General features: G+C 40.1%; 1 protein-coding gene across 6 annotated transcripts in view; it reads left to right on the plus strand.

The window, feature by feature from the left end:
• ALCAM (activated leukocyte cell adhesion molecule) overlaps positions 1-22,528 on the plus strand; it is a 161,280-nt gene that overhangs the window by 121,845 nt on the left and 16,907 nt on the right. For all 6 annotated transcript variants that reach the window (XM_034790452.1, XM_034790437.1, XM_034790444.1 and 3 more), the window contains exons 4-9: positions 4,388-4,452; positions 4,922-5,009; positions 5,564-5,746; positions 13,076-13,203; positions 15,606-15,735; positions 22,388-22,500. In XM_034790452.1, the coding sequence (XP_034646343.1) occupies positions 4,388-4,452; positions 4,922-5,009; positions 5,564-5,746; positions 13,076-13,203; positions 15,606-15,735; positions 22,388-22,500 (707 nt within the window). The remainder of the gene's footprint in view (positions 1-4,387; positions 4,453-4,921; positions 5,010-5,563; positions 5,747-13,075; positions 13,204-15,605; positions 15,736-22,387; positions 22,501-22,528) is intronic.

The following is a 22,528-nucleotide window of genomic DNA, read 5'->3' on the forward strand; positions in this document are numbered from 1 at the left end:
GTGTGAGGAATTCTTCAATGTTGTTATCCTGGTATCTTAACACAATGTTGTCAGTGTCCCAATCAGTTTGAAGGGAGATTGGGAGTCAACAATAATTCACTTCCATTGTTTAACTTTGATGTTTGACTGCAAGAACAATTAAATTAAGGACAGCAGGGATAAGTGTGCAGGGTGCTTGAAATGAAGTGATAAAGAATTATCATGGTTATTTATCATGAAGAAGTAAATATGTAGATGAGACTGTATTATAGAGTGGTTACAAAATGTTTGAATACCAAGTGGTTGAATTACTGTGTATAGTTCTATTTCTAAGGCGTACACAATGTTAGTTCAGCAATGTCGCACATCCTGTACCTTTTATGGCAGGGGTGGGCAAACTTTTTGGCCTGGATGGGGACATTGTATGCAGGGCTGGGGCAGGGGGTTGGGGTGTGGGAGGGAGTGCGGTATGCAGGGGGTTGGGGTACAAGGGGGGTGTTGGCTGTGGCAGGGGTTGAGGTGCAGGACGGGTTCGGGGTGCGGGCTCCGGCCCGGCGCTGCTTACCTCGAGCAGCTCTGGGCTGCCTGCCCTGGCCCCACACCATTCCTGGAAGTGGCCAGCACGTTCAGCAGTGGCTCCTGGGAGTGGGACAGGCGGCTCTGCTGCACACTGCCCTCACCTGCGGGTATCACCCCCGCAGCTCCCATTGGCTGGGAATGTGGAACTGTGGCCAATGGGAGCTGCGGGGGCGGTGCCTGCAGGTGAGGGCAGTGTGCGGAGCCCTCTGCACTCCCTCTCCCCACCCTCCCAGGGGTCCCAGGGACATGGTGCCAGCCACTTCCAGGAGTGGCATGGGGCCAGGGAGCCTGCCTTAGCCCTGCTGCACCATAGGGCTGGCAATCCCGCAGGCCAGATCGAAAGCCCTGATGGGTCAGATTCAGCCCATGGGCTGTACTTTGCCTTCCCCTGTTTTATGGCATTCATTAATTAAGCTACCTTTAGGAAGGAAAACAAGAATAGAAAATGTGTATGTGTATCTGAATGTGTAATGTGGCTGAGTTAACATTACCGGTAAAACCTTTACTTCAGAATTTTCTGATTTTTTTCTTTTTCTTTTTTGAGTGACCTTTACAATTTTTTAAAGTTCTGTTAACACATTTTAGCATTTAATTTCCCTGGTTGGTTTATATTAAAGAAAAATTAAGATTTGTTGGCAAGTTGCATAGGTTCAGCCAGTAAAGCTTCTAAATTCTTCGAATAGCTGAACGAATTCCCAGTAACCAACATTCTTGGGTATCTGAAATTCAGATCTGTCCCTTGAGGTTTGACTGAAGCTGAGTTTCCCTGGAGCTTGTTACATCCTTAGTTCTGAGTTAATCAGCTGGTACAGCTAACGAGGTGTATTGGCTCATTGCACAGATAACACCTGCTAATAGCCCTCATTGGATTGCTCAAGTAACAACCTCTGCCAGCTTTCCTGGTGGATCTTTCCAGCATCTTCATCTGGATGTAGACAGCCAAAATTTCCAAAACATACTGGCTCCATGTACATTAGCTCCTATCTCTTTGCACAGCTATTTGGACTCTACAGCTAGCAAGCCGAGTTAATGTGCTTACAGAGCTGTAAAGGTGCTATTCTAAGCCCCTGCAGCCAGAGATAAGCAGTTTGCTGAAGTTACAAGCCCCACCAACCTATGCTCTGATACTATTAAACTCTTGAGCTTAAAATTTCCTTCTGCTTCAGCAGATGATCTTCTAAATGTCTGGCACCCAATAAGTGTAGGCGCAGTAAATTAATCTGCTTGCACAAGTGCAAGCCTGTTGCTATTCCTCCCCATCTGCAGCAGCCTGTCTGCACTCAGTGCTTAATTTGCAATGAGAGAGGTGCTGGAGCTCAAGCAATTTTTTTACTTAACTGATGTGTCAGGCCTAGAGGTGCCGGGGCTATGAACTGCCAACCCTAGGGGTGCCGGGACTCAGCCCCAGCACAAATTAAACACTGTCTACACTGCAGTTAGACATCGGCAACTGGTCTGTGCCAGCAGACTCAGACTGCAAGGCTGTTGAATTGCAGTGTAGAGGTTCCAGCTCAGGCTGCAGCCCGAGTTCTGGGACCCTCCCACCTCACAAAATACTAGATCCCAGGCTCCAGCCCAAGCCTGGACATCTGCCCTGCAATTAAACAGCCCTTTAGTCTGAGTCCAAGTCAGCTGGCATGGGTCAGCTGCGGGTTTTGAACTGTGGTATAGATGTAGCCTGAGTGTGCAGGAAGAGCTCTAAGCAGCTCTTCTGTGCCTTCTCCACTTCATCTACTCAGCAGTATCCCTTTTGCTGCCTCCCACCTCCTCACATGTGGGTGGACAGAGCACTCACTCTGGCTCACTGCTACCATTCCAGGTAGTGAATAATTTGTTGCCGTGAATCATAGAATATCAGGGTTGGAAGGGACCTCAGGAGGTCATCTAGTCCAACCCCCTGCTCAAAGCAGGACCAATCCCCAGACAGATTTTTTGCCCCAGATCCCTAAATGGCCCCCTCAAGGATTGAACTCTCCACCCTGGGTTTAGCAGGCCAATCCTCAAACCCCCAGGTAACCCCAAAGGGAGCAGGATAGATGGTTCGTTCTCTTAGTGAACTCAGAGAGGGGAGAGCTCAACAGAGTGGATAGCCCTCTTTAAAGAACAACCAAGTGCAGTCACCGGGGGGACGTAGAAAGAAAGGAAAAATGAAAAGACACAACAAACTTCAAATTTGTTCAATTTATCAGATGGCTGGCAAAATGATCTAAAAACAGCCATTTTTGTTTAGGGACCTGTCTGCATGGGATGAGGGCAGTTTAGGAGACCAGGCGATGAGCATGAAAACCTATTGTCCCTGCAAGTGTGTTTGGAAAATGGGTTAATCTGTTTGTTTTAAAACAACACATAAACAGTGTTTACTCTTCTAAAATACGGTCTGTTCTGTTTTTCTGCTTGAGAACAACATGAGGCTTTTTGAGCCCAAGGTTTTTTGTGCATGGCTTTGGTATTTTATTTGCCACAGGCAAGTTGTTTGAGAATTCCAAATAAATAGTTTACTTTATTGCTTTTGGGTTTTTTCTTTTTGATTGTCTGTTTGGACAAATCTTCTAAAATGCAGGAAATTGTATCTCAATATATGAAGAAAGAGACTTAGAATGGAAACTTGTGCAAACATAGCTACTGCTGTAGTAGGCATGACAAGTGTGACTACATAAATTAATAAACTTTTTATTCTGTTTTTTTCTTTATTTTATATTTTTAAATGGTGTGAAGAGAACTTGGAACAGGATAGCAGGGTACTTGGTAACTTTCCAGATTACTAGCATTGTTTGATAGGTTTGATTTGAAAAAGCTTCTGTAAACTGAAATGTGAAAACTTGGAGATAGTTTCTGTTTGTGTATGTGTATATAAATGCCTGCTTATTTAGAAGCACAGCTGGAGTGCAAAGACTTTTTTTGACTGTAAATATACAGACTTTGTTTCCTTCAAATTTATAGAAAAAACAGTCTCTTGGAGATAAAAATTTGCATTCCATGCTTTTGGCCAGAATGAATTTTAACATACAAGTTATATAGTCTCTAGAAAATAGCGTTTTATAATGGAAATGCTGACGGAGCCTTAACTCTAACAGGGAAGGGTACAGCTACTGTAAATAGGATGATGTATATGGCTACTGAATAGAAAGTTTGCTTTTTAAAGAGATGCAATTGACTCAAAATCTAGTCAGTTTTGAAAAATAAAGTAATTTCAGGGTACTACAGTTGCTTCTGTTAAACTAATCCCAGGTGTTACTTAAGTATAACAGTAGTATGGGGGAAAATGAGAAGTGGGATTAAGTTGAGTTTCTCCATTTGAAATATTAAAGCTAAACTAATATCTGTGTTAAAACTTCTTTTGTGACACTATATTTTATATACCACTGTTTCCTTCTTCTGGAAATATATCATGTTCATCAATAGGCTCTCTCTTAATCTAGGTTGTAGCATCCCTGGCCAAAATATACCGTGCCAATATGTGTAGCTTAAGTTTACACTACTTTTATGTTATTATGTAAAAATTACATATATAAAGTGAATCCGGTATCATGATTCTCTCTCCTGTTAAATCTCGTGAGATTTTCTCCCCCCCCCCCCCCCCAAGTCCATTTGCCAATATTTAGGTAGGAGCAATTTTTTTTTTTTAACAGCCAAGGAAGATGTAAACCCCCAAAAGACAAGGTTTCAAATGAAAAGCATGATGACTCTGCAGCTCACTAAATAGTTCTAATGTAGTTGCTGAACCCAGGTTGCTGAATGTTCTGTCTTTGTTGTTGGAGAACGTTAGTCCTTTATACAACAAACTGAAATCCCTGCTCTCCTTTCTCTTACACATATTTTTTGTTTATAGAACAACCATCTCAACCAGAAATTATACATCCAGCAAACTTCCTAGAAACGGAAAAGCTTAAAATGGTAAGAGCATTTTTCTTAATTTAAACTCATGTCTCTGGAAGTGAGCTTGGAGCTGAGCTATCAGCAAGATGGAATATTTTGTGTGTGTTTTCTGAGCTAGCAGTAGTGGGATATGGGGAGGTTGCTCAGGACCCAGTCTGAGATTATAGAACTTCTGAAACCATCTCTTAGACAACCAGTTTTCAGCTGAATCAGGAATAAGAGCAACATGCTAGAATGTTACAAATAGTCCTCCCCATATCCAGAAGAATGAGTCAAGCTCTAATTTGACCCCCTACCCCCAAGAACTATCCAGGCATCATTTGTCATTTATCCTTTAAAAAAAATCAAAACGTTTTGGATTGTTTGTCCTTTCCTGAGACGTTAACTAATCACAACACCAAGAGTAACCATGTAAGCATAAATGAAGGAGTAATTCTATCAAAATGTCAGAGGACAAAATGTTTGATAATTCTTATGTGTTCTGCAGCTCGGGGAATGTATTGCAAGAGAGAGTTATCCAGATGGCAACATTACATGGTACAAAAATGGAAATATTTTGCAGCCCGTTGAAGGAGGTATGTTTCAGTAATGAACAATGAACTTGATCCTAGAACAACCTGCACATGTCAGTAACTTTACTCATATGAGTAATCCTATTTAAATTAATAGGGTTATTCCATGACTAAAGCTATGCACATGGGGGAAGGTTTGCAGGATTGAGGCATAAAATTGTGGGTTTTAATATTGTATTATTATTGCCAAAAAGTTAAATGTATCTTTCTGAGTTAAGGATTTTTTTAAAGTAACTAGAAAATTAATTAGAAAGTGCTTGGGGTTTTTTTTTTTTTTCTTCTTCCCCTTTTAGTACTTACAGGATTTTAGGACAGCATTACTTGACCAGGAATCGTTGTTGGGGTGTTTTTTTTCTTTGTGGGCCAAAGTGTCAGGACGAGCAGGTGCAGTCTGTTGCAGTGAATTTTGTTTGTTGTATTGCTTGCTTTAAAATTCATGTCTTGTGCTTGGATGCTGAGCAATAGGTGCATAAAAATCATAATATACAAAATAAGAAAAAATCCAAAATTAGGTTGTATATACTAAGAATGATACTGAAACAATGCCGTCTTTTCAGTTGTTGTCATGACCTTACAAAAGGTTGTGGACCCATCAACTGGACTCTTCACCACAACATCTTCTCTCCAGTACATGCCGACAAAGAAAGATGCAAATGCACAGTTTGCCTGTAAAGTGACATATTATGGACCATCTGGACAGGAAGAAATATCATCTGAACCAGTGGTCTTTGATGTTCAGTGTAAGTTGTTAAAAACTGGGTCACAGAACTATGTTCATCAATATGATCTTTCTGGGGGTGGGGGGAAATCAGTCTCTTTCAGCAAAATTGCAGGGTCACAGACTTTCTTTGATAGCAAAACCCTTTACTAAAACTGTGAGGTAAATCAGAAGAATGATGCTCTTTTTGATAATAGGATTAATACTTTTTCAAAGTTGATCTGCAGTGAAAAGATTTAAGTCAAGCATTTACCATATCCATTTCAGGATTATGAGAGTCATTAGATTTCTGAATATTAAGATTACTATTTCAGGAGGAAAAGTGTAGCAGCTAACAGAATCTTATGATGAAATGGGAATTTCAAGTCCTCATAACAAACTATTACTAAATAAGCTGAATTGGAAGTTTTTGTAGTAGTTGACTAGAGTTCAAAAATATTGTGAGAATTAGATTGGCTTCGCATCTCTCTCTGCCCAGTGAAATATGCAGTAAATATGAATTAGCACACATCAAGATTGGTATACTAAGGTACCCAAATGTTTAGAGTACTTCTTGAGCACAAAAAGTCATGTATCTAAACAAACAGTGCAAGTTATCCCTCTGCTTAAAATGTCAATACAACGGTGCCCATGTAGTTAATGCTGAATTGAGTTTTACACTTCAAATGCATTTTTATTGCTTTTTTTATAAAGGAGAAGTTATGTAGCTAATAATATCCAACTCATCGAAGTACAAAATTTACTTGCATCTTACAGTACAATATAACCCTTATTAAGCAAAGAAAGCAGGCAATAGACCAGTGAGGAAGATGGTAGCAACTGTACAGCGCATGGCAGGCCATGTCAAGGAATTGAGGAGAGAAGCTTCTGAATGAGCGTAAAAGGTACCAGGTCTTAGTAGAGAATTGAGGAGAAAAGAACATTGAAGAAAATATACAGACAGAACTGTCTTTTCTTGTATACCTTAAGTGAAAGCTCAAATCCTAAATAAAACTCTTCTGGTTTGGGAATGCTACTTCTGTCCAGACATCTGTCTGTTTTATGTGGCATCAACTACATAAGTTTATGCGAAGTAGTGCACTTGTATTATTTTCATGAGTTACAATGACTCTCTCAGCGAGAAAGTGATCACTGAAACCAGTAAAAATAAAAAAAATACAAAAAATTTTTTACTAGAATTCTCCAGGTGCCGTATAATTTAGTATATTGATGCTGTTCGCTGCTAATACAAAAAAAACTTACATTTTCCTTCAAATCCATCTTGTGAAGATGTTACAACGAAGAAAAGACAAAATGCAAAACAGATTAAGTTCAGTTGCTTGGCCTACAACAAATAAGGATTCCCATTTCAGACTGGGTAAGCTGGCATTTCTGGAACATATTAAGATAGTTCTAAATTTTCAAAATATACATAGCAACTTAAAACTCTGTACCAACTTTAAGGCCCAAAAATTCAAGTTGCTAAAAGCTCTTAATGTTGCTGAAGCTCAGCATCTCCCAGGATCAAATTATTGTCCATGCCCTGAGGGCCCAGTCCTGGCCACAAGAGCTTCCACCGTGTGAAACCCAGAGCAGCAGCAATGCACACCTGCTCTCTGCAGCCATAAGAACAGCCATACTGGATCAGACAAATGGTCCATCTAGCCCAGTATCCTGTCTTCCAATGGTGGTCAATGCCAGATGCTTCAGAGGGAATGAACAGAACAGGCAATTATTGAGTGATCCATCCCCTGTCATCCACTCCCAGCTTCTGGCAACCAGAGGCTAGGGACACACAGAGCAGGGTGTTGCATCTCTGCCCATCCTGGCTAATAGCCATTGATGGACCTACTCTCCATGAACTTATCTTGTTCTTTTTTGAACCCCGTTATAGTCTTGGCCTTCACAACATCCCCTGGAAAAGAATTCCACAGGTTGACTGTGCGTTGTGTGAAGTACTTCCTTGCTGCCCATTAATTTCATGGGTGACCCCTAGTTCTTGTGTTATGAGGAGGAGTAAATAACACTTCCTTATTCACTTTCTCCACACCAGTCAAGATTGTATAGGTCTCCATCATATTCCCTCTTAGTTGTCTCTTTTTTAAGCTGAAAAGTCCCAGTCCTATTAATCTCTCCTAATATGGAAGCTGTTCCATACCCCTAATAATTTTTGTTGCCCTTTTCTGTACCGTTTCCAATTCCAATATATCTTTTTTGAGATGGGGTGACCAGATTTGCATGCAGTATTCAAGATGTGGGCATACCATGGATTTATATAGAGGCATTATGATATTTTCTGTCTTATTATCTATCCCTTCCCTAAATGATTCCTAACGTTCTGTTAGCAAAGGGACAGAGACATTGTCAGGGACAATGATCCATTATCCAGAGAAGAGGAAAGCCCCAGACTGAGGTAACTATCTATGGCTTACTTGGCTGCCTAGCTTCTATTCCCTTCTGGGGCAAAGTCTGTGGAGAGATTTAGAATGGGGACTCAATTCTTGTCTTCCATTCATGATGCGTCAATGCATTTTAATGGAGTTATTCTTGATTCTCACCTGAGTAAGAGATTCAGACCTCTGTTCCACTGACTGACTCTTCCAAAGCAGCCAGGGAAAATGACAAGGAAGAAGGCCATAGGGAATATCAGCCATTACTCTTAGAAGTCATTAAGAGATCCCATGTCTACAAGCACCCACTCCATACCTACACCTCTACCTTGATATAACGCTGTCTTCGGGAACCAAAAAATCTTACCGCGTTATAGGTGAAACCACGTTGTATCGAACTTGCTTTGATCCACCAGAGTGCGCAGCCCCGCCTCCCCGGAGCACTGCTTTACCGCATTATATCTGAAGTCATGTTATATCGGGTCGCGTTATATCGGGGTAGAGGTGTATCAAATTGAGTTTGCTTTAATCTTTGGTCTCTAAAGAGCAGGCACCTAATCTCATTCTCTCTCGCCCCATTCTCCTACAAGACATGGGAATTGTTGCACAGGCTCACTGGAGGATCCAGGATACAGTGAGGTCTGCTTAAAAGGAAGTCTGGTAGTGAGCTAATTTGCATGAATCTCCTGTCTTCTCAAATTGCTCCATAGCTACTGCCCGTTAAGCAGTTATGCTGTCCCCATTGCCGTGACCACTTATAGACCCCAGGCTAGCCTACTCACTGTGAATCTGGTTTGCACAGACCTCTTGAATTTATGTACCCCAGACTATTGCAATCATGGCCCAATGTGAAGAAAAGAGTGCTGTTCCCAATGGCAACATCGTCTGCACTGAAGAATTCACAGGTACTCTACACTGAAGATTAAAAGAGCGTGGCTAGCAAGCATATTCTATCCTGTTCTCTCAGCAGACAATTTAATTAAGATAACTTCTTTGTGCACCCATCTCTAGCTTCCTCTAGAGACATTTAGTATCGCTGCACTGCTAATTAACTAACAATGGGAATTGGGCATATCCTTGATTAGTGAAGAGGAGTACATGGCATGAAGCTCCCTCAGCCACAGAATGAAGCATTACTAGTTTCCTTCTGAAAATACCTTTAGTCATTTAACATAACTTCAGTCCCTTGTTCTTTTCAAATGCATCTCTAAACTGAGATCCTTATAATCTCATTTGAATAGGTGTCCAGAATTGCTTTGAACAGATTTCTCCACTGCTGTTAGGTGAAGTTGTTGGTGAGATACAAGTGTTTTTTGTTTTTTTTTAAATGTGTCAGTAATCTTAATTAGTTTCTATTTTCTTTAGCTGAATTTAGTACAGGTTAAAAAAAAGACAAATTACAGCTCCAAGAAATGGAAATCTATTTATTTACCTAGTCATTTGCATTCAGATGCATCGCCAAGCTCTATCATTCCTTAAATTTCTAAAAGACAACTAATCAGAAAATAACACAATACCAGCTGTTCAGTTTAAAGTCAGTGATGAATCCCACTCCCACAGCTGCGGGGGCCTCCTGAATAGTCAGCCAGTTGTTTTTTAACTGTACCCTGTTTATTTGGGGATAAAGCTTGACTGCTCTGTCCTTCCAACAACACATGGAGAAGACGTGCAAAAATCCACTCCTCTGCAGGCTTATCATTGGCCGCTAGTGCTGTAGCCTGCTGGATATCTACCAGTGCCCTAATTATTGCACCTGCTACATACCATGCAGCAATATGGGGTTCTAGTAGTCACTGCAGCAAGTTGGACTCGGTGATCTACTCTTCTTGATATCATCACTGGTGCAGCCTGGACAACTCGAGGCTCCAACTTTCTGGTCCTGGCTGGCCTTGCTCCCCCAGCAATGAGTCATGAAGGCAGGGTTATGCAGCCAGCCACTAGGACAGCTTACTTCACAATTTCATCTCAAAGCTGCACCAAGAATGCTGGCTGAAGTCAAGACGCCCCTTTTCCGAAGTAGTTGAGGGCCTCAGACAGTACATCAGAAATTACATTTCTAAGGAATCAGGGCAGCAGGCAGTGTGGGACTATATTTTGGATTTCTTGGCAGATAGACAACTCAGATCTGTGTCAACTGATTTCTTTAGAGGAGCTCTTGCATACCCTTCAGAACAACTAGATGAAGTGAAAGATTCTTCTTTGTTACAACAGGATATGTTGTGATTATGGGCGGTTTAACTTATATCTTTACTGTTGGGGCTTCTTGATCTCGCCATGCCACCTCTGTAAACCTCAAGAACAAACAGCATACCATCTGGCTATGGACTGCCCTCTTTACCATCTTGATGGGGGATGGATATGCTCAACATTTCCACATGATGCCGTGATAGAGTGGTTACCTTATGTACCTGACATCATCTGATTCATTGTTCATGCTGCCAGAAGAAGAATCCCACTCCCAACTCAACTCCATAACAAAAATACACACAATTTTGTCAAAAAACCCACCACCAACAAAAAACTCTTTCATTAAAATGAGATCCAAAATCTTTCAAAGCTCTGACCATATGGATAAGTTTTATGCAGATCTCTGAAGTTCTTTACATTCAGTGTCTGGTGCGCTGCTGCTGTAGGGAGCAAGTTCCAGAAAACTATAGGAAGAGCGACTTAAATGAACTCCTGCAACAGAACAGCGGTAGCGATGTGCTAGCTCAGATGACTAAGTAGTTTAGGGCTTCATAGACATTGACTTGAATTCAAAAGTGGAGAGTCACAGAAAAGACTCACCAGTTGGACGTACAAACTTTCCTACACTGCCTCACCAGCATACATCAGACTTGTTATGGAAGAACTGTATCTCTAGGTTTGAAAGGGTGGTTCAGACTCCACGTCTGTTCACTCGTTGGCCTGTTCTAATGCTACCAAGAGAGTGTCACGGTTGGGGCGGAGGTGGTTTTGTGATAGAATTATCAGGATAGGTTACTGAATGGCCGTGTGAAGTGTTTGGCTATCAATATCCATTTCCAAACATTGCACCTGCATTTTGCAGGGTCAATGAGTGTTACTTGCATAAGGTAAGGAGGACAGGGAGAAGGGGATCCTGACCTAGTGAGAGGGATAATGTGTGGCCAGCAAGTTAGGGCCAACGATTCATAATTTAGAAGGGACCATAGGTGATCATCTAATCCATTGGTTCTCAATCTGCGGCCTGCTTGTGGCCCAATCATCACACAGCTGTGGCCCATGTTACATCCTCAGGGCCATACAGGTAACACATATATTGTATGGATGAAGCCCAGACAATACCAAGAGAGCTGCATATGCGGCCCACAATGGTGAATAGATTGAGAACCATTGATCTAGTCTGACTTCCTGTATAACATAGGACTTCCCTGAATTAATTCCTATTTGAACTAAAGCATACCTTGTGTAAAAATATAAACTCTCAGTCACTATAATTTTTAAATCAGGAATCTAGTACAACCCCCTTGTTAAGCTGGGTAACTACCCTCACTGTTACACTGATTTACTAAATCAGAGAAATAGATTTAGTTAAACTGGTGAAATCCCCTTGTGTGGACTTACTTTAACTTAGCAGTAATCTTTTTTTTTTTTTTTGTCTGCTGCCAACCTCACTAGTTAAATCAGTACAAGGTACCCCTAAATCAAAAAGGGACCTTGCAATGGATGCTCCCACTTATCTAAATCAATTTCTAAACTGGTTTAATTAATTCAGTACAATTTTTTCTTACAGACAGGGCCTCAGAGAAGTCTTTATCCCAGGCTCTCCCCTTCCTCCCTCCCTTTTTTTAACCCTGCATTTGAGTAAGAGAACAGCCCCACAAAAGACTTGAGATTTCCCCTCAGTGTGGTAGACTACGTCTAGTGCTGCAACCACATTATAGCCCTTCACCCTCATTTGTGTCAGAGCCCAAGAGCCTTGTACTTCCGGATCCATTCCGTTTTCCCCTTTCCTGAGTAAATAGCATTGTCAACTGTTTGTTCATATATATATAAAAATTTTAAATTATAACCAACAATTGTACCATGTGATTTGTTGTTTAGAGCAAACCTAATCATTGTTGTCTACTAAAAAGTAGGTGCAACTGTCCCAGTGCTGAACAGAGATCCACCAGCATAGACCCTAATGGAGTCCTAATGAAGGCAGTGGAGGTCCGCCATACCCTATCCTAATGCAAGAGCGTTGCATGATTAGAATACAATATATTATTTAAATGAATACAAGTTATCTATCCATTATTTTCTTTCATTAATCTGGCCCATTTTACTCCGCTTTTGAAAAGTATATTTAACATCCTTCATAGGAGGAGTAACCTATGTTAGAGAATACTCTTAAAGTAAAGATAAGATTTTTAAAAAATTACCACAGTACAATATGTTATAGCTCAACCCTATTGAACATGGCAGAAATATTACATTTACAGCTTTGTTGAGTCTTAAGTTCACCAAATTCATCTTTCTGAAAGCTACTGCACTGATCAGCATATAGAGGAGCTTGGCTATAGTTGCTTAGCTAATATTTCTTTTTATTTAATACAAGATACTATTATCTAATTAGTGCAGGGGGCTGATAGCTTTAGTTACTTTTGTGGCTGCTGCAATCCCTTCAAACAGCAAGCTGCATATAATGCCATTAAAGTCTCTCATAATGAAATCATACTGTGAAATTGTTCCTACTGGTCTCTTTTACATGAAATAATTATGGTCACGCCTGCTTCAGTTATAGGCATTTTGCTAAGGAAAACTTGATTTTATACAGGGTTTCTATGTAGTTTATTCTAAGAGGATTAGTGCTAAGTATGGAAGAGTACCTATTAACTTCATTCCTTCTATTAAAAAAAATTATGCAATACCCTCACCTGCTTCTGGAGAAAATTGTGTATACTTTGGATATTAACTATGCATAAAAGGTAATCTTGGTACTTGACAAAAACTATTAACTTGTGTCCATTTTTTCACAGATCCTACAGCGAAGGTGACAATTAGAGTGCTGTCACAAAGAAATACCATCAAAGAAGGTGATAACATCACTCTAAAGTGCTCAGGAAATGGTAACCCCCCTCCACAGGAGTTTTTGTTTTATATTCCAGTAAGTATTACCTTAGCTATAATAGTCTGTACTATTTCTTCCTATTATTTGACACCAAAGGCACCCACACTGAACCAATCTAACTTTACCTTACCACGGTAAAACCCCCTCGTGTCCCTCCCCACTGCCCCTCTCCTAGTCAGCTCCCCCAGGCAGGCAGGCACTCACTGCAGCTCCCCGTACTTCTAGCAGGTCATGAGCTGCTGCTGAGCAAGTCCTGTGAGCAGAGCAGAGAGGACATGAGATGCTGGAAGTGGAGCAAGGCTGGGCATGCTCCCGTGGGGAGCCCAGATGCAGGAGCTGGACCCATGGCAGTGGCCAGGAGCAGCTGTGCAGGCCCACCTCACTGTCCATGCAGGTTTGGCCCCATGTCCCCTGCATTGTGATGGGGGAGGGGCATGCCAGAGCCAAACCTGAATCAGTACAAGGTGGCTAGCGCTGCTCCTCCTGGCCCATGCTATTGGGATGGCTCCTGCACCGGTACCCAAATCAGTCCAGCCGGAGCTCAGGTTGCCCCTCCCCTCAACAAACGATGCCCTAGGCATGTGCATAGGTTGCCTATATCTTATTCAAGTCCTGCCAATGGTATGCACCATGCATAAAATGCATATGGCTGTGGGTGCTGCTGTTCAACACTAGTTTATCTGTGGACTGAAGTTATAAAGGCTTATATAACAAAGTGAAAAGATGACCTTGGCAAGCTCAGCAAACTCGCTGAGAGGATACCAGTCTGGAGCCTGCAGAGAATCTCTCAAAATTTAGTGAAGATTTTTTTTACCCTCTTCACAGATTAGCAGACTTTTTACATGAAATATATGATGCAGTGGTGTTCATAGAAATGCAATGGTGAAAAAGGACCAGAGGAAAACAGTTTAATTAACTCAAATACGAACAGAGTAATCCCAGGAGAAAAATCAAATGTAGCAATTAAGGTGGCAAAATCCTATCTAAGATTTAGTCTTTCTCTGCAAAGTATATTGAGTAATTAATTCCTGTAGTGACAGCCTTCAGAAGAACATTAGAATTCTATAGTGAAAAACAGAGATACAATGTATTAATAGAATTTTTTTTAAATGGGGAATAAGATTTATAAAGAACAATTTGAAAATTAACTACGTGTTAAAGGGATAAACATTCTTTTTGCATGAGTTTAAAGTAGTTTCAGGTATCACACCTGCCATTTCTTGTAGTTTCACAGTCACATCTTCCTGTATTTATTTTGTCTTTGCTCTGTTGCTGTGTGAAATACCAACACAAACAAGGATTGACTGACAATACAAGGGAAACGGTGGAATAAATAATACTCAACCTGCTGTCAAATGCAGAAAATAAAAATTGAAAATAAAGTTAACATTTATATTATAGTATATGTTAGTTATACTAATCTTGCAATAATAGGTGAAATATTTTCAGACAGAAATGTGATTATCTGTAGTCTGACCTTTGTTTCCTCCTTTTTGTTTCTTGCATTCTTCCTGTTTTTTCTGCTCCCACTACACCATGAGAATCAATTTACCTTCAGGACAGGAAGACCGTGTGCTTCCAAGTAGCTCCAGACCACTAGTTACTTAGCTTAATAACCCTCAGTTACTTTGGACTCCTCTCCTTTTGCAGCTTGCATTGCTGCAGAACTGTAAGGGGAGGCAGTGTCTGAAGCCACTCGTCTACCTCAAGCTGCAGGTGAAGCTTAGTGAGAGCAGAACTGATGCCCCAATCAACCCCCTTTTAAGCCACGCTAAGCAGCAGTTGTAGCGGGCGGCTACGATGGGGAGGGGGGGAAGAGCCACCAGTGCACCAGAACTCCACCTGTTCTGTGATGAACATGGGTGAGCTAAGGGCCCCATTTGACATGGACTTCAGCCTCCTAACTACATTTACAGCATTCTCTCACTTGAGGGGAGCTAAAATTAGTGCTGTTTGCTTAGGCTGTCTGTTTTATGGATCTAACAATGTTTGTGATACACTTCAGTAGTTGATGTTTCCTGGAACTTGTAGCATTTTGGATAAGATATTGTTCCCCCATCAGAGTTTCTCTTTGCAATGTTATGATTATTATACATTTTGTTCTGTCTGTATGGAATCTTCCCTTCCGATCTAGCTGTTAAACGTCTTAGATTTTGTATTTTTCTAACATTTCTGAAATTCGTCATTTAAGTTGAATGTTCAAAGTAAAACTTTTTTGTTAATGCGGGAGTGACTTTGCAACTGTACAATGCCTGCAGTCATGCAACAAAATTAAATCTGTGCTCTACGCCAAGGTGGTTGGATTTCACTGGTACTGAATGTATATAGACCGAAGCACTTCAGGCTGAAAGTTACTTCATAAAATATTATTCAAAACATGTGACTGTCCTGTTGTTAGCAACTCTCTGTAACCCATAAGTGTAATACTTCCATCCCAGGGAGAACCCGAAGGCATAAGAAGCTCAGATACTTACATAATGACAGATGTGAGACGAAATGCAACAGGAGAATACAAATGCTCTCTGATTGATGGAAGCATGGAGGACTCAACCACTATCACTGTTCATTGTAAGTCATTGTATCTTTCATTCCCAGAAACAATTCAAACATCTTACAAATTCTGGGCCAATCCCTCCTTGTTTTACTCATGTGATTAATCCTATTGACTACCTTAAAACTGTATGCAGTGTAGTTGTAACCATGTCAGCCCCTGGATATTAAGGAGAAACAAGGTGGGTGAAGTAATAGCTTTTATTAGACTCTGTCACCTATAGGAGAACTGAGCATGGAATAATTGCAAACAGTATTTGATCCTTTGTCTTTTTTCTAAGTGCATTTTTATTAACTTGATACCTTTTTAATACCACTGTAATTCAGTGGATTAAAACAGACCTTCATACTGTGCAAACTGTGCTGACACTCAGCAAACGTATTTTTGACAAATTGCAATCAGTGATGACTTATGTATTTTAATAAAAAAAATTATTGTATGAAGGCACAGTCTCAGAATCTATTTAAATTTACAGAAGCATCATTTGGTCCATTATTATGTCAATCAAAACCATGATTCACAGGAATTTCCATTCTGGATCATACTAGTCCAATATCCTATCTCAGACAAGGGCAAGTACCACTTACTTGAGAGGAATGTGCTAGGAACCTTGTTAGGTGGACAATAAAGGATTAACTATATCCATAGTGGAAATTTCTCCTTAAAGCAGTCATTTAGTGTTTGGCTTTATTACGTAAAGCGTAGTAGAGTTTATATCCCTTAATGTATCTCTGTGGATTTTCTCGTTATCCATAAAAAATGTGTAACCATTTTTTTGAATCCTGTAAACTCTTGACCTTAAATTCTACCGGCAAAGTAGGCATTTTTTAAAAGTATTTATTAATTTTAAATGTGTTGCTTTTCCATTTAATTTACTATCCACCTGTTGTATTATGTGCAAGGATAAAGAGGAGCACCCAGTTTGCATTCTTTACAACCTTATTTTATATACCATTGCCATGCCACTCTTTTATTTGTCTCTTCTTTAAACTGTCACAAATATTTTCAATCTGTCTTCATGCTGAAGTATCCCTGTGCTCCTCCCTCCCCCCACACACACACTTTTCATCTCTTCTGTTTCTGCTCCATCTTCTTTTAGATAAGGTAACTAGAATTGAACACAGTATTCCAGGAGATGGTATAATATCAATTTATATAATGGCATCACCACAATTTCATTATTGTTCTCCATCCTATTATTTACATATCTTAATATGTTTTGCCTTTTTTTCTTTTTTACTGCTAATGTATAGTGGGCAGAGGTTTTCATTTAATTACCCACAGGGATGCCTAGCTCTTTTTCCTGAGAGATTACAGTTAATTTAGAACTGATTTATCTATGTGAGTAATTCAAACTGTTCTTCTAACGAATATTATACATTTTAACAAAGACTTTCAGCATCTGCCATTATGTTGTCCATTCACTGAGCTTTGCAGGTCCCTCTGAAGCTCTAAAATATTAGTGTCGACTAACCTTTCTTGTCACCAGCAGATTTTGCCATGTCTCTATTCATACCCTTTTCCAGATTATTTAAACAGTCATCAGTTCTGGTGTTAGTATAACCCATTGTCAACCTTTTACCGTGGTGAAAACTCCCCATTTGTTTTGTGACTTTTAGTGAGTTCCTCATCCATGACATTATTTCTCATTCTGTGACTACTTGTTTTCCTCAATAGTCTTTTCCAAAAGAGATTTTTTTTCCAAAGGCTTTTTAAAAAAATCCAAATCATTTTTATCTGCCAGTTCTTTTTATCCACTATTTTGTTTACAGGCTGAAAGAATTCTAATGGATGGGAGAAGTCATGCTGATTTTGGTTTATTACTATCATTAAATGTTCATCTTGGTATTTTATAATCCTGTTGTTCAGATATTATTTCAACCAATTTTCTGGTACTTAGTAAGGCTTGCTTGTCTAACTCCCAGAATCACCTGAGCATCATCTTTAAAGCTAGGGGCAACATTTACTGCCTTTGAGTTTCAATATCGTAACTGATTTTAATGAGTGCATATTGTTGTCAGCAACCACTTCCTTCAGAATTCTTGAATGTATAGCATCAGGTCCTGTTGAATTGTTCCTCTTTAATCGGTGTGTTCCTGTATCTATTCTTTTGACCCCTCAATTCTTAACGTTGCCTCGCTTTTATGATTTAAAGATTATTGGCCTAAGATGGAAATCTCCACAACATATATTGTGGTGACAACTCATGAAGCTTCTCTTCCGCAGCTTTCTCCTCTATAATTGCTTGCTTTACTCTGATAGTTCAGGAGAACTTCTGCTTCTACCAGTGCTTTCTGCTTCCGATATACTTATATAATTTCTTGTATGTTTTCATGTCTTTACCTATTTGATCTTCAAATTCCATCTTTGCCCTCCTGACTTCCATCTCACTTTTTAACCTACTGTAGTTTGCTTCTTTCTATAAGCTTATTTGGGGAGGTGTGGTGGGTTTTTTTGTTTTGTTTTTAAAGAATACTTGTTTGGCTCAAATAAATTCTTCCTGTCCATTTAACTACACTTTTTGCTTCTCCTATCATTGCAGGGGTGTGCATTCCTTTCAGTGATTCAGTTATGGTATACTTAAGTAGTCTTACTGCTAAGGTTAAGGATTTATTTACTCACTTTTGACTTTATGATCTTAAGGAACAATTAATAGAAAATACTTTATTTCCATCCATGAATCTATATACAACAGGTTTTGGTTTTTTAAATATATCTATATTTCATTCATAATAGTGGATGCCAAAAAGACTTTTTATTGGGCAGTTTGACTGTATTGGTGTCTTAACAGCTGTTGGGTTTGGGAAAAAACTTCTTGCTGACACTAAAATGCATTACATGACCACTTTGCAGGAAATCATGACTCTCCATGCAAAACACAAAAACATTAAGTGGGAAGTACATTGTGAGACCCCTATAGAGCTGATTGACATTAAAACGCCTTAATGTTGGTTACGCACCAAATTTAGGGGTATAATGTCCATACAGGAAGTGGGGGACAACGCAGAAGGAGCATCCTCACGCACTGACCACAAGAACTGCATAAAGTTAGCACCAACAATGGCATTTGCCCTCTCAAGGGAAGGTGCAACAGTGGTGGGTCCATGGTCCCCATCAAGTGACCAACACAGCTGACTGGGGCAGTGGCGAGCACCTGTTGTACCTTGTCACGGGGTAATTGGGTGTCCTCACTGTTCTGTGGTCTTCCAGGAGACACTGTTCCCTCTTGGAATATAATATATTCCTACCCTCCTGCTGGGGCTGCTTGCCTCTGTCTAGTCCCTTATGTCAGACTTAAAGGATCCTCTTTTCTGCTGAGGAATGTGTGCTCAAGCTAAATGAAACTTTAGAAATCAAGGGGTTCTGCTAATTGAATTTATCCTTGTAAATGATTCTAGGAAATCTATAACCAATCTTAGGCGTCTAGACTGCAAGAAGATCGTTAGTTCTTTGTAAGAGATGCCAAGTCAGACATTATTAAAAATCTAAGAGAAATTATCTTCCAAATGATATGACACAACCTTCAACTCCCAGTAGACCAGAAGGAGTTCACATTGGAGTGTTAATATATTCAGGATGTCCAAATTACATGACGTACTGCACTTAACCTTCCCAATTACAACACATAGTTCAAATCCAGTCTGGCACTTCCTAGTTTCCTGATTTGAAATCCCACCGTCGCAATAGAATGGGAAACATCTCTCTAGTATTTCCCACATTCATTAAATGGCTCTTACACCCTCAGGTGCTGCATGGTGGTGTGATGACGTGTGGGATGTAATCCTCACATCTTCACCATGCTACTTCGTATGCGAAGCCAGTACTGCTATCGATCCAAATCTTCCCGTTTTACACTAAATTCAAAGTTAGTGTATTAAATATGGCACCTACTGTGGAGTCAGTTTTTAATGACAAATTAATGAAGGAAGTTTTAAAGGCAGAAAAGAGAAACCTGAAGCAAGTCAGGGTAAAAGTAGAGTATTTTAGTAATTTTTTTCCCTTCTAGAAAGGCAAGTGCATGCAAACCTTTTTCATACTACCCTACTCAGTAACATCTGTGCCAACAGATGAAAAGTAAGTGTCATGGTACATATGGAAAATTGGTGTATGCAGACAAATTGTTTACCCAGATGCCCACAATGATTTCCGAGGGAGAATCCTCTGCTAAATGTGAGCTTGTCTCCCAGCCCATTCTATAAACATCTCTCTGGGCTTTGCAGCTCAGAAGTAAAGATCTTAAAGTAAAGATCTCACGTTCACTGCAGTTTTTTCCCTAACTTTGAATGATTCATAGCAATATGTGAGAAGGGTGGTGGCCTCAGTTCTTTCACTGAAAAGGGAGGGGACCTAGCCTGTTACCCAGGAGGAGGTCTGTGTTTAAAGACTGCTGTGGTCGGAGTGTCAGTCTTGCCGGAGATGAAGGCCAAGAATTTAATGAGTTCTTGCTTCCTGTGACAGGTTTCCTTCCTGAATGATCTTCTATGATCTCTTGAGTCTGAGTTGATATCCTGCTTCAAAGAAATAAAGGTTTGAATAGACATCGAAGGGGAATCACCCCGTGGAAAAAAATGCCATAGCCTCTCTACCCTATATTAGCATGTGCTCAGAGAATAGGAGGAAACAAGCTGAGTGAGAACTAATCCTCCCTCACCCAGGTGCAGCAGCAATCTATGCAATTGTTCTTTGTCTGAGTCATTGTGGGGAGAACAGATGAACTCCTGATATCTCTTACTGAATTTTGATGGTTTTCTTTTGGGGACATGCTCTCTGGAAGAGGGAAATGAAATGATACTGATCAGGCAGTTCTCTCTCTTTGGTAAGGTCTTTGTATGTGTGCCTGCTGTGTGAAGTAGCAAGTAAACCAATAGAGAAAGAGTTCATGTAACCACTGATAGTAGAAATTAGGATTATATTAGTAATAACACCGATATTACTGACATTTGACATTATTCATTATTATTGCAAGATGGACCCGGTCCTCTCTTTGATGCCTGCTTCCCTTAATTATAAAGCTCTTTCTAGTGAAATTGGTGATTGAAAGCAGCAGAAAAGTTGACTCTTCTGTTGTGTGAATTTGCTTGCTGTTGGGATTAATGAAGCACAATTCACAGGTTTAAACAATTCTAAGATCTTTAGTACTTGAGAATATACAGATAGAATTCCTATCTGCATCATCAGCCGTGTCTCGGGTATTTCTAACATGACTGTTGCTGTAGTGTCTGAGGATTTAGAATCAGGAAGGCAAAACAAGCGGATAATAAAGGGGGCATCTCTTGTATAGATTTCTTGATTATCTCTAATGATAGGGAAAGGGATAAAGAAAAAGTAGATGACAATTTAATTAGAACTCTGTTAGTTGCCTGAATGTGGTAGTAGTATTTTAAATCCTTTAACAACAACAACAAAATCCAGTAAATTCAATAACACCATTTTCATGAGAATAATTATATGGCACTACAGAGATGGGCAAAAATATTTCTCGCCTTGTGAGTCTCCTGCCCTAGAAAGGACAAAGTGAGACTTTAGGGCTCTGGCCCGAGGAAAACAAACATTTTAAAAACCCTTCTTTTGAGGCTCACCCTCTTGTGTCTAGCATGGCTTTTTTCTTCCCAGCTGTTGTTAAGATGGTAGGACATGTTGCAGTGCTTTTCCAGCAAATACTGTGCCATGATGGGATTATAATCTACTGTGGTTCAGAGCTCCACCAGCCACTGATTTCCATACATGCAATATTTAGGATGACTAGGCTTTTTGGTTTGCCTAGTAAGATGCTAGGAGGTGGGGATGAAAGCAATGTTTAATTGGCCGACTTTCCTATTCTCCCGAGATTGTTTTTTTGTATACATAATCCTAACAGTAGCATCTGGAGTGGCCTAGGATTTGGAATGTCTGAGACCCTATGCCATATGTAATCATATAAGAAGTAAAAAAGGCAAATGATGCATTGGAAAGCTACATAGTGGTTCATGAATGAGTGTATTTTAAGTTAGGAAGAACTCTTGGAAAAAAGAATCAACGAACAGAACATATGCTGCCTCCCTACCTCTGTGACAAAGGCCCTAACCCACTCCTCCCACTGAGTTGCCAAACCCTCCTGCACCATCCCCTCACCCTGCCTTCCCAAACTGGGGAAGCTCTTCCACACCTCTTAAGAGAATCAACCTATCCTTCCTACCAATTTCAAGAATTCTCTCCCTTGTTCTCCTCTCCCTACAAGCAGCTTCTAAAATTCTTCTCTATCCCTCAAGACAGGTTCTCTAATCAGATTTCCACCCCACTCCTAACAAAAATCCTTCTCATTCCACTCTGCTATTCCCTTTGCTAAAACCTCTCTCCCCTACCTGGACAACATCTCCAGTTTCATGAACCCTCCTGGATCATTTTTCCAGCTGCACAAGATGGGAAGACATCTGTTTATTAGCTGATCTGTGTCATGTTTCACTTTTAGACTATAATTATAGTAGATATGCAGATATTCTGCATTGTGTTTTTTCAGGATCATTCTTTTTATCTGTCTCACTTATAAGCTGATTTAGATGCTTTTTTTGAGAAAACAAAATCTAAGTTTTAGAAGTGCAATTAGTCCACTGATTTCTTTTTTTCTGTAAACCTTCAGAATGGTCCACTCTTCTGGTATTTATCTTTTAACAATGTTCCTTTTTATCATAGATTTGGATTTATCACTTACTCCTAGTGGAGAGGTTACTAAACAGATTGGAGAAGATCTGCCTGTATCATGCACCATCTCTTCCAGTAGAAACGCAACTGTGTTTTGGATAAAGGTTAGTAATAATTTTCGTTAACTCCTAC

The sequence above is a fragment of the Trachemys scripta genome, chromosome 1, assembly GCF_013100865.1.
Source record: "Trachemys scripta elegans isolate TJP31775 chromosome 1, CAS_Tse_1.0, whole genome shotgun sequence".
NCBI lineage: Eukaryota > Metazoa > Chordata > Testudines > Emydidae > Trachemys > Trachemys scripta.